We start from the raw sequence: 12,563 nt of genomic DNA, 5'->3' as shown, positions 1-12,563 counted from the left end.
CAGAGCCTGTGTGTCTAAGTTTGGGACCAACAAGCCATTACACAGTGCATGAAGATGAATGGTATTACAGGCAAATGGCACGCTCAGTTGTAAATAGTGTCTGTGTAATATAGTGATGCAATTACAAGGAGCCCAGACAGAGGATGCACAACTAGAAAAAAAACTACCTTGGAAAAAAGAGAGAGAAGGTGGGGGCATGAAGGACGTCACTCTGCAAAGCAGCCATCATTTATCATCACACTCAGATGCAGCAGTCAAAGTATTTATTGGTGACAAAGTGTAAAAATCCCTTTTTCAAATTCCTAAAGACATGACCTCAGCTGTGACAGGAAAAGGACTTCATCAGGAAATGAGTGAGCAAACTTTAAAGATAACGGCACTTCTTTTGAATAAAAAGTCATTTTTAAAACCCACCCTAAAAAGAGCACCTGAGTACCAACAAACCATGACATGACTTAAGAAAAGTCTTAACTTACACTGACAAGATTATGACTCACTGTAACAAAAATGAAACCGTAATGGAGCGAAAGAGACAAGTCCAATATTTCCTGTTCCTGTCTTTACTTCCAGTTTTTCCTCCGTCCCTTCAAAAACACATCTCGCACAGCTTTATTCATTCAGCACGCGTTGTCCTCCTGCTTTCACCTGGCCAATATTTTTCTCCACTTCTTCACCGTCTCTCTGAGAAACTCCCAGCATGGAGCATGTTTTGGGGCAACTTATTTTCTAATTTCAGGCATGGGTGACTTATTGATGCCTGTGCTTGATCTCCATTCTGTCCCCGCAGTCCATGAGTGGGTGACAGGCCTGATGCAAGTCTCAGTCTTTTTTTTTTTTTTTTACTTTTTATTTTGTACATTTTTCCAACTTTGTAGTACATGCAAACAAAAAATACGAAAAAGGAACACAAAAGAAACAAACTAAAAGGAATAAAGCGCACCTAATCTGTGGGGTGAAGAAAACAAAGAATAATTATACACATATGTATAGAGAGGGGGCCAGGGAATACCCAAAGTACTGTCTTATCAATCCCGTCCCAAAAACACCATCCACCCAGCCCCTTACATCCATATGAAGGCTGCCAAACAGGGCCCGAAGTCTGGTCCTCTCCCCGACAGGTCCAGTTCCATTCACAATCATAACATATTTGAACCTGGAGCGGGTAGTAGCAGGACCCCATTCTCTCAGGGCCCGGCCGTCCGCCTATGCCTCAAAGGACCAAGAACCAACAGCTATTTGAATTAAGAAGAAAAAAAATTATTTTTTTTAGGGTCACTCTTCAGCCAGTTTTTTGTTATTATCTTTTTGCTTGACAACAACATAATTTTAAACAAGTAATGGTCCTCCTTTCTTACATTTTCCCATATTCCAAAATACATCACTCGTGCCTCACACGGCACGTCATACCCCAGCACTTTCTTCATTGTTACCGCAATGCTTTCCCAGTAAGGTTTGATATTTTTACACTTCCAAAACACATGAGAATGATTGGCGTCCCAGTCTCCACATAATCTCCAGCATCGTTGGGTGTTTTCAGCTGCTTGCTTTTGATATAAGGAGTAATAAAGAACCTAATCACATTTTTCCAGCCATATTCTCTCCATCGTCTAGAGCTGGTAGAATTATGCTGTGAGAGACAAACGGATCGCCAGTCATCCTCTGACATAATTCAGATTCCCACTTTTGTTTCATATATAATTCATTCCTATTCAAATTTTGCAGACCAGTCTTATTTAAGCCCAGATATGCAGTTACATTCACAAAGTTGCTTCTCTTTCAGGACTTTGAGATGACGAGGTCAGTAGATGACACCCAGAGCAAAATCCAGTAGAAAACACGTTCTACATAATTCAGAACTCGTCTAGTTGATGCGAATCGACGTTAAAAAGATTTACAAATGTGGAATCTTGAGGATAAAATGACCATTTTAAATGTCTGCTTTGCATTTCCAACTTTATGTTCCAACTGGGAGAATATGCAGAGCAGGAGGAGAGTCTTAAAGCTGTTTACTGCTGATGTAGACTGTCATAAATCCCGTATATTACCATGGAGCTACTCCATTCACAACCTTTATTTCCTCTGGAGGAGAGCTGAATGCCGCCTCTCCTGCAAACGCAACACTTCCAGCACATTCAGTCCATGTTTGTTGATGTTCCTTGGTGCTTTGTGATGTTATTACCAACATAACAGAAATGATAAAAACCTTTCTGAGATGGTGACTTTTAACTAGTGCTTCTTCACACCTAGAGTGAGCTTGTTTTCAGTGCAAAAAAAATAAGCTGTGTTCAAGGTTTGTTGCAACATTAGAGAATTTCTAAATTAGGCAAATGATCACGGGAATGTTCTTCGCCGTTGCAGGAGAACACATTACCTTTCGAGGTGTCCAGTTTTCTAGAACAGAAAGGGAATCAACACCTTCCTGCTTTTAGGGTAGTCCTCAAACTTGGCAAGGTACCATCTGCAGAACAAAGGAACAAGAAATTTTCCTGTGCTAATTTAGTTTAAAATGTACAGTGTGCACACTCCAGGAAAATTGCTCTGAGTGTGAGAATGCTGCCTGTTTTTGTTCTTACTTGTGGTGGGCCACAGCTCTGCTAGCGAGGACCACTGCGGTAAAGATGGCGAAGGCTGCACTGTGAACAGAGTGACCAGCCAGAGTGAAGCCAGCCCACTCTGTTATCTCGCCCAAGAAGTTGGCCCCAGACACGTACTCGAACATGCCGCCTGTGGGTGGAAGACGGCGACATTAGAGCAGGTGGGTTTCTCCTTTGATGTGCTCACTAATGCAAAATTAACCCAAACATTTTAATGTTGAGGGAAATAAAATCCAGTGACTTTTTGCAGAATACGATTTGATACTAAGCTGAAGAAGTGGTGACATTTCCACTGCCTGTGAATCTTATTTGGAGGCAACATGCAGTTACAAAATGCAAAGGGCATTCACAGAGCTGGCTTCATACCACACATACATGGCTGAGCACTCAGTATGTGACTGCAGGCTATGTGCTCAGCAGTGCTGCTACCCTTTATGTGAAAATAGCAGATTCTTGGCTGAGGGGATTCCAGACGTGCCTGTAGGTTGATCTGGAGCAACAAAGCTCACAGCTTCCTCACACCTCGCCTTCTCTGCTTTATTTTCTTTAAGGATTGTTTCAACAGGTTCCGTGCAAGTTCAGGCTCAAGGTGCTTTTGTTGTGACTACGCTCCCAGTCAGGGGAGCCGCTCACTGTGTGAACCCGTTATGATTACAGATTTATTTAACAGAGGTAGAAGCCAACTTATGGTTTGGATTTTTCAGAGAAAACAGTCCATGTACCCACCGTACAGCCTGTTTAGCAAAAGGAATTTGGACGTGAGCCCATGCCTCGTTTACCCAACCCCCTCCTTACATGTCACATCTTATACAGTGCTCAGCCAGTTAAATGCAGTAAAAGGTCACACACACTTAAAAAAAACAAAACCAAACCATAAATCCACTCATGTTTCAGTTGTTAGGTCTGTTTTAGACAAGCTGGAGTGGGCTGCACAGTGAACTCTTCCTAAAATGGGTTTAAAGATCAGAGAATGTTGATGTGTTGCATTCCCCTCCCAAAAAAAACAAAACATTTATCGACCATTTGTACCGAGAACCACCAACCATCATTTTGACCCTCAGTGTTAAATGCTGCAGTCCTGACTGCCTAACAACATGAAGGCTGTATAGCATGACCCAGATCTAGCTAGATAGCTAAATATATAAGGCACTGTCGTTAGAAAAAGGATTAGTAATTATCACAGGGTTTGAATGGATCTGGGATGGAATTCTGATCCAGGGTGTTGGATAACAGATGTGTGGAGAATTAGACGAGTTGCTGCCTGTGTAGAGCAGCAAGGGAACCATAGCTGAACTAAACAGAGTCGAGTCTGTAGAACAGGGGTCGGCAACCCTAGGCAGGGTTAACTGATGGCACCATAGCTGGACGGGCATACCGGGCATTTGCTCGATGGGCCGATGATTTTTTTTTTGTTTTTGGAACGGTATAAACAATGAGAGGTGGTGGATTGGCCGGATGCTGGTCGGTGTGTAAAAATAACTCAGTTGTTTGGTGGTGGCATCCCGGAGCTTCCACAGATTCAGGAAAATTAACAAGTGGTGGAGGCCAGCAGGTGGATGAGGGAGAGGGGAGGCAGGAGGAGGAGAGACCCGAGGCAGCCGCCAGTCCGAGTGTCAGGTGAACTGAGCTTCAGGTAAGAAGTTATGACCTGCAGTCTATCTGGGTCAGATATAAACCAAGTTTAGGTAGAGTTTATTTTCATTGTGCTGACTTTTTACAGTCAGTTACAATAACTCGTACTGTGTACTAGCTAGCATGATGGAGTTTCTATACAGCTGGGTGCTATGATGTTACTGATAGTGAACTTTATTTTATTCATAAGGTTAGTTAGTAGAGTTGCCAACCATCCCGTAAAAAGACGGAATCGTCCCGCATTCAGAGAAAATATGCGCCAGAAAGAGGAAACCGCCGGATGTTGCACTAAACAACAGCAGCACGTTTAAGCTTGATCAGCTGTTGTTAGAATTTATTTAATATTACTTTCTAGTATCAGCTGATGTTTGTTGGAGCCACAGCTGTAAAAGCTGCTGGTCATGATGTCGGTTTGGATATGTGGTGAGAGGGAAACATGAAGATGAAACCAGGAGATGTCCTTACTGAATCATCAGAGCTGAACAGGTGATGGAGAAACAGGTTTACCTTTTAGGACATGAATGAGTTGAAGGGAAGTTCTGAACTGTTTCTGAGAAATAACACCAGGATCCTTTTCTAAGTAGCTGACAGCTGGTAGCTGTGCAGGGGCGGATCTAGCAAAGTTTTGCCAGGGGCCAGGTAGGGCATTAACAGGGAGAGGGGGGCACAAAGAAATACTTTCTTATTCTCATTTAAAATGTCTAGCTGTTATTAAATAATTATCTGAAGCTTACAACCAAAGTTTTTATCTGACGTAAAATGTATAGAAATCATACATATACCAACAACACTGTACATCACTGTCACAACAGCATTTGTTTTCATTCAAAGGCTTTATGGCTTTAATACCTGGGGGGCCGGTCTCTAGTCAAAATGCCCGGGTCGATTTTTTGTCCCTGTCCAGCCCTGGGCACGACACGCAGTGAATTAATCTGAGAAGGTGCATCAAAAAATAAATGGCCGCGCCAGCGGTGCACATCGCAGATTAGCTCGCATAGACACATTAGTTGTGCCGCTTCTTAATGACGGTATCTTAGCTAACAAACCTAACAACCAGATTCAACTTTTAATTGGATAAAAATAACTTAGCCTACTGGTGAGAGGGACGTTATTAACTTTCCATATTCTGACACTTCAAAAGCTTCAGGAGCTTTCCGCTCAGCACAGCATCAGCACCACGGAAATACACGGATACATCCGTAGACTCGAGACACATTGCATTTTTGGGACTTTCAGGTGTTTGGACCAATGTTTTATTTTCTGATCAAACCAGAAATCTTTAATGAGCAGCTGGATTTGTCTCACATTAACTGAGTTAATGCCAGTTAATGCAACATCGAAGCAGCTGGAATCAACAGCTGTGCGTGTTCATGGAGCTGCATTTTCACCTGCTGGACGTCACTACCTAACAAGTTTAACTGTCTTCAGAACATTGCAGAGGCCTTATTGACAGTATTTGGCTCTACATGTCTGTGTGAGCAGATTTTCTCTCACATGAGCGTCCTCCGGTCGGAATGCTGGACACTCTGAGACCTGTGTCTCTGAGTGGGAGACCAGAGATCACATTAACATGTGTGTCTCTGTATTAACAAACATGCCATATTGGCCCAGTTTATTTTTCTTATCATTGTTGTGAGGAGGCCATAGATAGCATTTGTGTTTTCTGTTGTACAGTTCATTTGCTGTTACGGATAAAAAGTATCTCCGTTTCAAAATAGCTGATAACTATTCGCTGACAGCTGCCAACATCGGCGAACAAATATAATTCTATAAAGTGGTTCTATATAGTGTGTAACTGTTCATATAGAGCGTTATTAAATTTATTGCTAATGCAATCATATGGCACACTAACCTGTGAGGAAATTTTAAATGGCACTCGTCATCAGAGAGGTTGCCGACCCCTGCTGTAAAAGTAAAGAGTGAAATCCAGATCAGAGTAGCTGAATCAGGACTGAGGAGCTGATTGAGGTGACGGGCTCCAGAGTGAATGCAGCCTCTTCATCGTGGTTAGTGAAGAGCCGTGCAGAATATTTTGGCTGTTGGCAACTTGGTCTGTCACAGATCAAGAGGCAACTCTGACGGAGAAACCAAAGGTCATCATATGTTCTTACATTAGGGACTTTTCAGTCACATGGTTGACCCAGCCTGAGGCATGCTCTGCATTTAAGCCTCCCTTCTAACCAACTGGGGCAGTTGTTTACAAAATGAACATGTTATATTCAATGAGACTTGAAAGTAATAAGTGAAAGCACCAACAGCTTGTTTCAGAAATCCCGTGTGAAATGTGATTTTTTTTGTTTTGCTTATGTAGTGTTGTAAACTGACCCTTCTGTGCTTAAAACATTCCAATGTTAAAAATGTAAACAAATACTATAAATACATCAATCTGAAAGCACATTAGTCTCAAATAACATGAACATTTCGTAAAGATGAATTATGTACACAGCCTGAATACTGAATAAGTGAGGGTTTCACATTTACACACATAATGCACACCTTCCACTGTACGCCTGGCTAACTGTCTAACAATTACTGTCAACTCTGTGGTTTAAAAGATTTCCATGTTTGTGTCAGTGAAAGCAAACACACTAAAAGTCCTACAAGTTGGACCGTATTAGAGGATGTGCAGCAAGAGCTGTTTATACAGTAATGTAAGGGCTCACAGAGGCGCAGGCAAAGACAGCTAGTGACAACCTGTGATTCTGCTTCGTGTGATCTGTATAATCATAAGACCACACTGGAAAATTAGCATCTAGCACGCAGAGACCGCAGAGTCGAGGGCCATTATGTGATTGCAGGTTTTGTGACTTCCTTCTCACTCATCACGTGTGCTGCAACAAAAACATTCAGAGTCTAAACCTAAGAATAAGTAGCGCCACAATGTAAAAACGGCATCGTTTACAAGGGAGGACTGTATCCTAAAATTGAAGAAGGCCCTGTCTCAGAATTTCATGAAAGTATTTTATGCTTATTTCGACCTGTATACTTTTATTTTTGGAATTTGCTAGAATAACTTTATTGGAAACCATGCTTATTTATTTTATAATAAATAGTTACTCCTCTGCCTGAAACTAGCCGTTTCACAAATACGTAATCGATTTGATCAGTTTCCCCTCTACATTCTGTATGCATATGCCAGTTTTTACATGCATACACAACGTATAAAAGGTAAACTTGATGTGACAGTGTTCTGAGTTAAGCTCTTAAATAAATAAATAAATAATGTTTACCAGCACAATCAATGTACAGTTCATTGCCCCATTCTTTATAGCTTACTTTATAGAGTACAATGAAAACCTAATGAAATGATTTCATTATATATTGTTTTCTTTCATCGTTTAATGATCAAATTACTAACAAAAATGTTGCATTGCTTACTTTAGGTTGAGTATGCAAAAACCTAAAGAAGACTACAGTTACAGAAATGATTTATCCTTAATTACTGGACACCTGCTGTTGAATTTCATCTGAACAGAAAATTAAATAGTCTAAATCAAAGGTGTCAAACATTAGGCCTGGGGCCCAGAATCAACCCGGCACAGACTCCAATTAGGCCCAATGGACAGTTTTGGATAATATGAAGGAGTGCACACATTTTGAACTGTATTTTCATATTTTTTTTCCCCTCAACACAGACGCTACAGTTTTTTGGTTGTTTTTTAACAACAAGTCCACAATTTTTAAAAGGCTATTTTATTGTGAATTAACAAAACTTTCTGCTGTACAATTACAGGACAGTCTGGGTGATAAACTTTATGTAATTTTAAACATTTATGTCTTACAGCTTAAGCTGAGCTTGAGTAGTGCTGACAGATTATTTCTTCAACACAGCAGCATTTCTAGAACAGGTAGAAGAACTGAGACAACCTTGAAACGACACCACTTTTTCTTATGAAGTTATCTCAGGGACAAAATGTGTATCTAAACTCCTTTACGCTGACAGAAAGAGTTTCACTGGTTTGACCCACTGGAGATTAAAATGAGTTTAAAATCCCAAGTCTAAATAAAATGTCAGAGTCTGACTGAATCTCTTACCTTTGGGAACCTTGTAACCAGTCTCTCCGGGCTTTCTCAGGTTCCTAAGGATGTGGTCAGATTGTACATTTATAAACCAGCCGACGAACCACAGTACCGAGCCTGGAGACAAAAGCAAAAGCTGTTTCAGCAAGTGACTGTACTGACAAAAAGCCAGAGAGCAAAACTTTGCGTTTCTTTTTCTTTTAGCATTTCCACATTTTGATTAATACTCCTGGTTTCCTTCCGAAAGCAACCTTAAAATATCATATTTTAAATTTTCCTGCTAATCCAACTTAGGCTCACATACAGACTTGATATTTTCCCAGCTGTAATAGGACAAAAGGGAAGGTTTTAAAAGAAGAAAAGAAAAACTGCGTTGAGAAACTGTTGTTATAAATAAAATACATATATACATACATGATGCTTTAGACAATGTGCACAAACTGGCGAACGTATTAAACTCTGTGTAATCACTGTCATCTGTGAGGTACAGCTCTCCAAATATTCACCCACATCTATCATTTCCTGACTTTTCAAAAATAGCTCACACTCCGGCTGTGGTTCTCAGACAGAAAGATGTAGGCAAATTGTACCTTTGTTATCTTGTATCTCTGAGTCTCGTTGATGAGTTGATGACTGAACCTGGGGTTATTTGGCATGCAGCCACCCCACTGACAAATCTGATCATTTTACCTTTCAAAAACCTTTATGTGTGTACAAACATCAAAAACTATACATAACATCTTTCTCACTCACTTAGAAAAACTCAAATACATGTGGACGAATCACCTGATACCCACAGATCACATAGAATGCCCACATGGGCATTCAACATGTAAAACTAGAACATCTGGGCTTCCAGTGTATACCGAAACAGAACAGCTCGTAACCATTCTACTAGATAACACAGATTTTTTTTTTGGCTCAGTAATGCCTCCAGTCTTCCCAGATGAGCTGGAGGAAGGGGTGAGTGAGGTCTTAGCTCGTCTGCTTAGGCTGCTGCCTCCATGACCCAGATAAACAGCAGAAAATGGGTGGATAGATACATGGCTGGACTTATCCCAGATATACTGCCACATGTGTATATGTTGCTTTATATGGGTTTTTGAAAACTGCTGGACAGTTTTCAGCACAGCACAGTGCATGTAGAGGACTATGCAATCAGCAGAGCCTGGCCTTCCCCTACTTAAAACTGATACTATGTAATCCAACTGATGCAGTCTACAGCGTGGTTATTTTTAATTGCACAAGAGGATGAGAGTGCAATTGTAAAGTGGAAACTACATCCAGGATGCTTGGCTAGCCAAGAACCACAGTGAAAGCTGAGTGAATGCCGACGCCAGCCCATCAACCAGACCTTGAACTTCAACCGGTAACAAACTGATGAGCAGTCAGGCTGCAGTCTCTGTTTGTACAGTAAAATCACAGTGGAGATCGCTTTGAAGTCGCTGTGTTGGTTTTTATTTTTGTTTTGTGCAATACCAAGAGAAAGACACGTCCTCATTAGGACAGGGGTTTTTGTTGGTATGTGAAACTATAGCTTACAGGTTTATATTGTTAATTATGAAACAATGTGTCATGGGTCATTTTACAGAGTAACATGAAAGTAATGTAACAAGTAGGATAACAAATCATCCTGAGTGCACATGCGTCAACCATGCATGCAGCCTGTTACAGTTACTCCTGTCTTTTCTCTTTAGTTTAACTTTTTTTCTTATTCATTTCTATGTCCTTTACTTTTTACTTAAATAAATACAGAATTTTCCTTGGGGATTAATCAAGTATTCTGATTCTGCTTCAGACAAATTACTGAATCCTGGGAGTAATTAATCAACGTACTGCATTACTTTTAATAAATGTTTTATTTGTAATATGTGTGATAATTACTTTTTTTGAGTAACGACCCCAACACTGATCACAACAAAGAGGGGGAAATACCTCCAACATGGACAAACATTTGACCAGACAACATGCAATTAATTTGCATGAATTTAATGTCTTTGATATGCTGCTTAGCGATGGGGGTGATTCTCAAGGAAGATCCAGTGAGAATCGGTAAGAGAATGAATAAGGGATGGAATTGATAAGTGATATGGATATTAGCTCAATTCTTATCAATTCCCATCCCTATGTACACTTATAAAATGCTAATTACACTCAGTACAACATTTGAACTTCTGCACACAACAAAATAATTCACATTCCTGTTGCAAACACTCAGGGAACAGGACACCTACCAATGAGGAAGCATGGATGTGTAACCCAGTATGCTGGGTACTCAGCATAATGGCTCAGGTACCTGATCTGCATGAAGCCATTATAGCAGCAGAACACAAAGGCCAGAGCGAATGAAGCGAACGGTGTCGGTTTCCCTCCTCTGATTAAAAATGGATAAATGCAGGCTCTGCAGAAGAAGAAGAAGAAAAAACACAACAAGAACATATTATTTTGAGTAATGGCATGTTTATACTGAAATGTATTCATCTGTGCACATTTTGACATCTCCTGTATCTGAGTTGCATAATCAATCAGGCGTTTCTTTGCCCAGTTGAAGGGGTACTTAAGCAATGCTCCTTGCGCAAGCCTGCTTATAACACTGTATAAATAAATAAACGTGACTGCCCACGGTTGCTTACCTCTGGACATAGTGAATGAAATACATGCCAATGAGGAGCTGATTAGGTAGTAAAGACGTCTTGGAAGAAGATGTCCAGAGTAGCAGACACAAAGGGAGCAGTAAGGCTGGCAGCTCCTGGACGAACCAGGCGAACCTGGCGTTAACTGGAAATCCATACTTGCTTGTAGCATACCGCCCGTAAGGAACATTTTCAAACAGCAAAGTAATAAAAGTGCAGGCTGCCATTAAAAACATGAAGTAAGCCATGCGGTCCAATATGTACAGCTCCTCTTCCTCCGAGGAGAAGAGCAGGGAGAGGAGAGCATCCATTTCGACCTGAGGGCTAATATTTAAAACTAAAACGTTCACAATTAGCTAACTATACATACCGGTTATTCCCTAGCTTGCAGTCCAGAACTCAGACAAGAGCCTGCACAGCGCATACGCTCGCGACCGATTCGGACCAATTAAGAGTTCTTGGACGATTACGCAACCGATCCTTTCAGCCAATGAAAACGCTCGGTCTTTGCATCAGCAAGTTAGATTGGATCCGGTGGAGACTCCTGCTGTGATAGGTTTCTGAGTTCATAAAGTCGACAGACTAAACTCTCGCGAGGTCATAACGCAGCCGGAGAGCCGGCTGTTGGTGTATGAAAATGTTTATAAAAAGTCCAATCGGGGAAAAGTCATTTAACCTTCATCCCCTACTTGCCAAATTTATACATTAAAATTTATATCGACTGTTGTGCAAAACTCAGCTAAACATCTCTCGGTTTAACATACGCAAATTGTTGCTGCAGTTTATTGTTGTAATCACAGCAATTCTCAGATGAGGTTTCCTATTTAACCCATCTCTTGGGTAATAACTTTCTGCTGGGTTAATGTGACGTTGTGTTATTTACTTCAAGCCAGGGTTATGCTACAGTTTTATAGCTTTCTTCTTTCCAGGCTGCCACTACTGTTCAGTTTTAATGACAAATGGTTAGTCTATCTTTCTTAATGACTCTTTCTCAAAATTGAACTATAATGTGGAGTAATGTGGAAAAAAGCAACTTGTACGGTCACTTTAATACTGTTATATAAAACATTGTTTTTACTTTTCATTGCTGTTAACATATAAACACACAAAAAGAGACAAAGAATGTTTCATATAGAATACAAGCATTTTCAGTTCATCAATATTTTTCACAAAGAGTGGCTGTGTTTTCACTCATGTTTACACACTTACTACATTTTAAAATTAACATGAAGTGTTAAACTTGGGGACATGGCCATCATCTTCACCAACCAGCAGGCGAAGATTATGGAAAGTGTGAGAGAAGAAAGGCCAAAGGACCAAACGATATCATAACAATAATAGTTACAGATTTGTGTCTGTTATGTGTCTGCACATCTAAGATGATAAGATGTCAGCGGTTAAAGTATATTATGCAGCCCCCTATAGGCCAAAAAGAATTCCTAATATATGTTTGGCAAACTGCTTGTATAGTGCTTCATGCTGTCGGCCATGAAGTTATAATGAAACAATGCTTTCATAAGATGTAGGTGGCTTAATGCAAAAAATGGGTCATTGCTAGGTGGTTGCTAGGCAATGATATTATGTTTAATACAGCGTTTCTCCATATAAATTACATGTTATTGTTATGGAAATAAAAGAATAGGATGCTTTCATAGGGGGTTGTTGGTGGATAAAAAAAAGAAAA

General features: G+C 40.4%; 1 protein-coding gene across 2 annotated transcripts; it reads right to left on the bottom strand.

The window, feature by feature from the left end:
- Window positions 1–248: 248 nt before the first annotated feature.
- On the bottom strand, window positions 249–11,340 carry srd5a1 (steroid-5-alpha-reductase, alpha polypeptide 1 (3-oxo-5 alpha-steroid delta 4-dehydrogenase alpha 1)). 2 transcript variants are annotated; one of them, XM_085147703.1, is made up of 6 exons: window positions 10,880–11,340; window positions 10,481–10,647; window positions 8,262–8,363; window positions 2,574–2,724; window positions 2,372–2,458; window positions 249–1,232 (listed from the first exon to the last, which is right to left on the bottom strand). In XM_085147703.1, the coding sequence occupies exons 1-5, from the start codon at window positions 11,188–11,190 to the stop codon at window positions 2,392–2,394; spliced, it is 798 nt and encodes a 265-aa protein (XP_085003829.1). In that variant the 5' UTR covers window positions 11,191–11,340; the 3' UTR covers window positions 249–1,232; window positions 2,372–2,391. The 2 variants fall into 2 exon arrangements, with proteins under 2 accessions (XP_085003829.1, XP_085003828.1); XM_085147702.1 differs by lacking the exon at window positions 249–1,232 and having other exon boundaries at window positions 1,475–2,458; window positions 10,880–11,339.
- Between the last annotated feature and the right edge of the window lie 1,223 nt (window positions 11,341–12,563).

Source organism: Neolamprologus multifasciatus, chromosome 22 (assembly GCF_963576455.1).
Source record: "Neolamprologus multifasciatus chromosome 22, fNeoMul1.2, whole genome shotgun sequence".
In the NCBI taxonomy this organism is placed as follows: Eukaryota; Metazoa; Chordata; class Actinopteri; order Cichliformes; family Cichlidae; genus Neolamprologus; species Neolamprologus multifasciatus.
The sequence above is the reverse complement of the archived record's forward strand: the minus strand, read 5'-3'. Positions and strand labels throughout refer to the sequence as shown.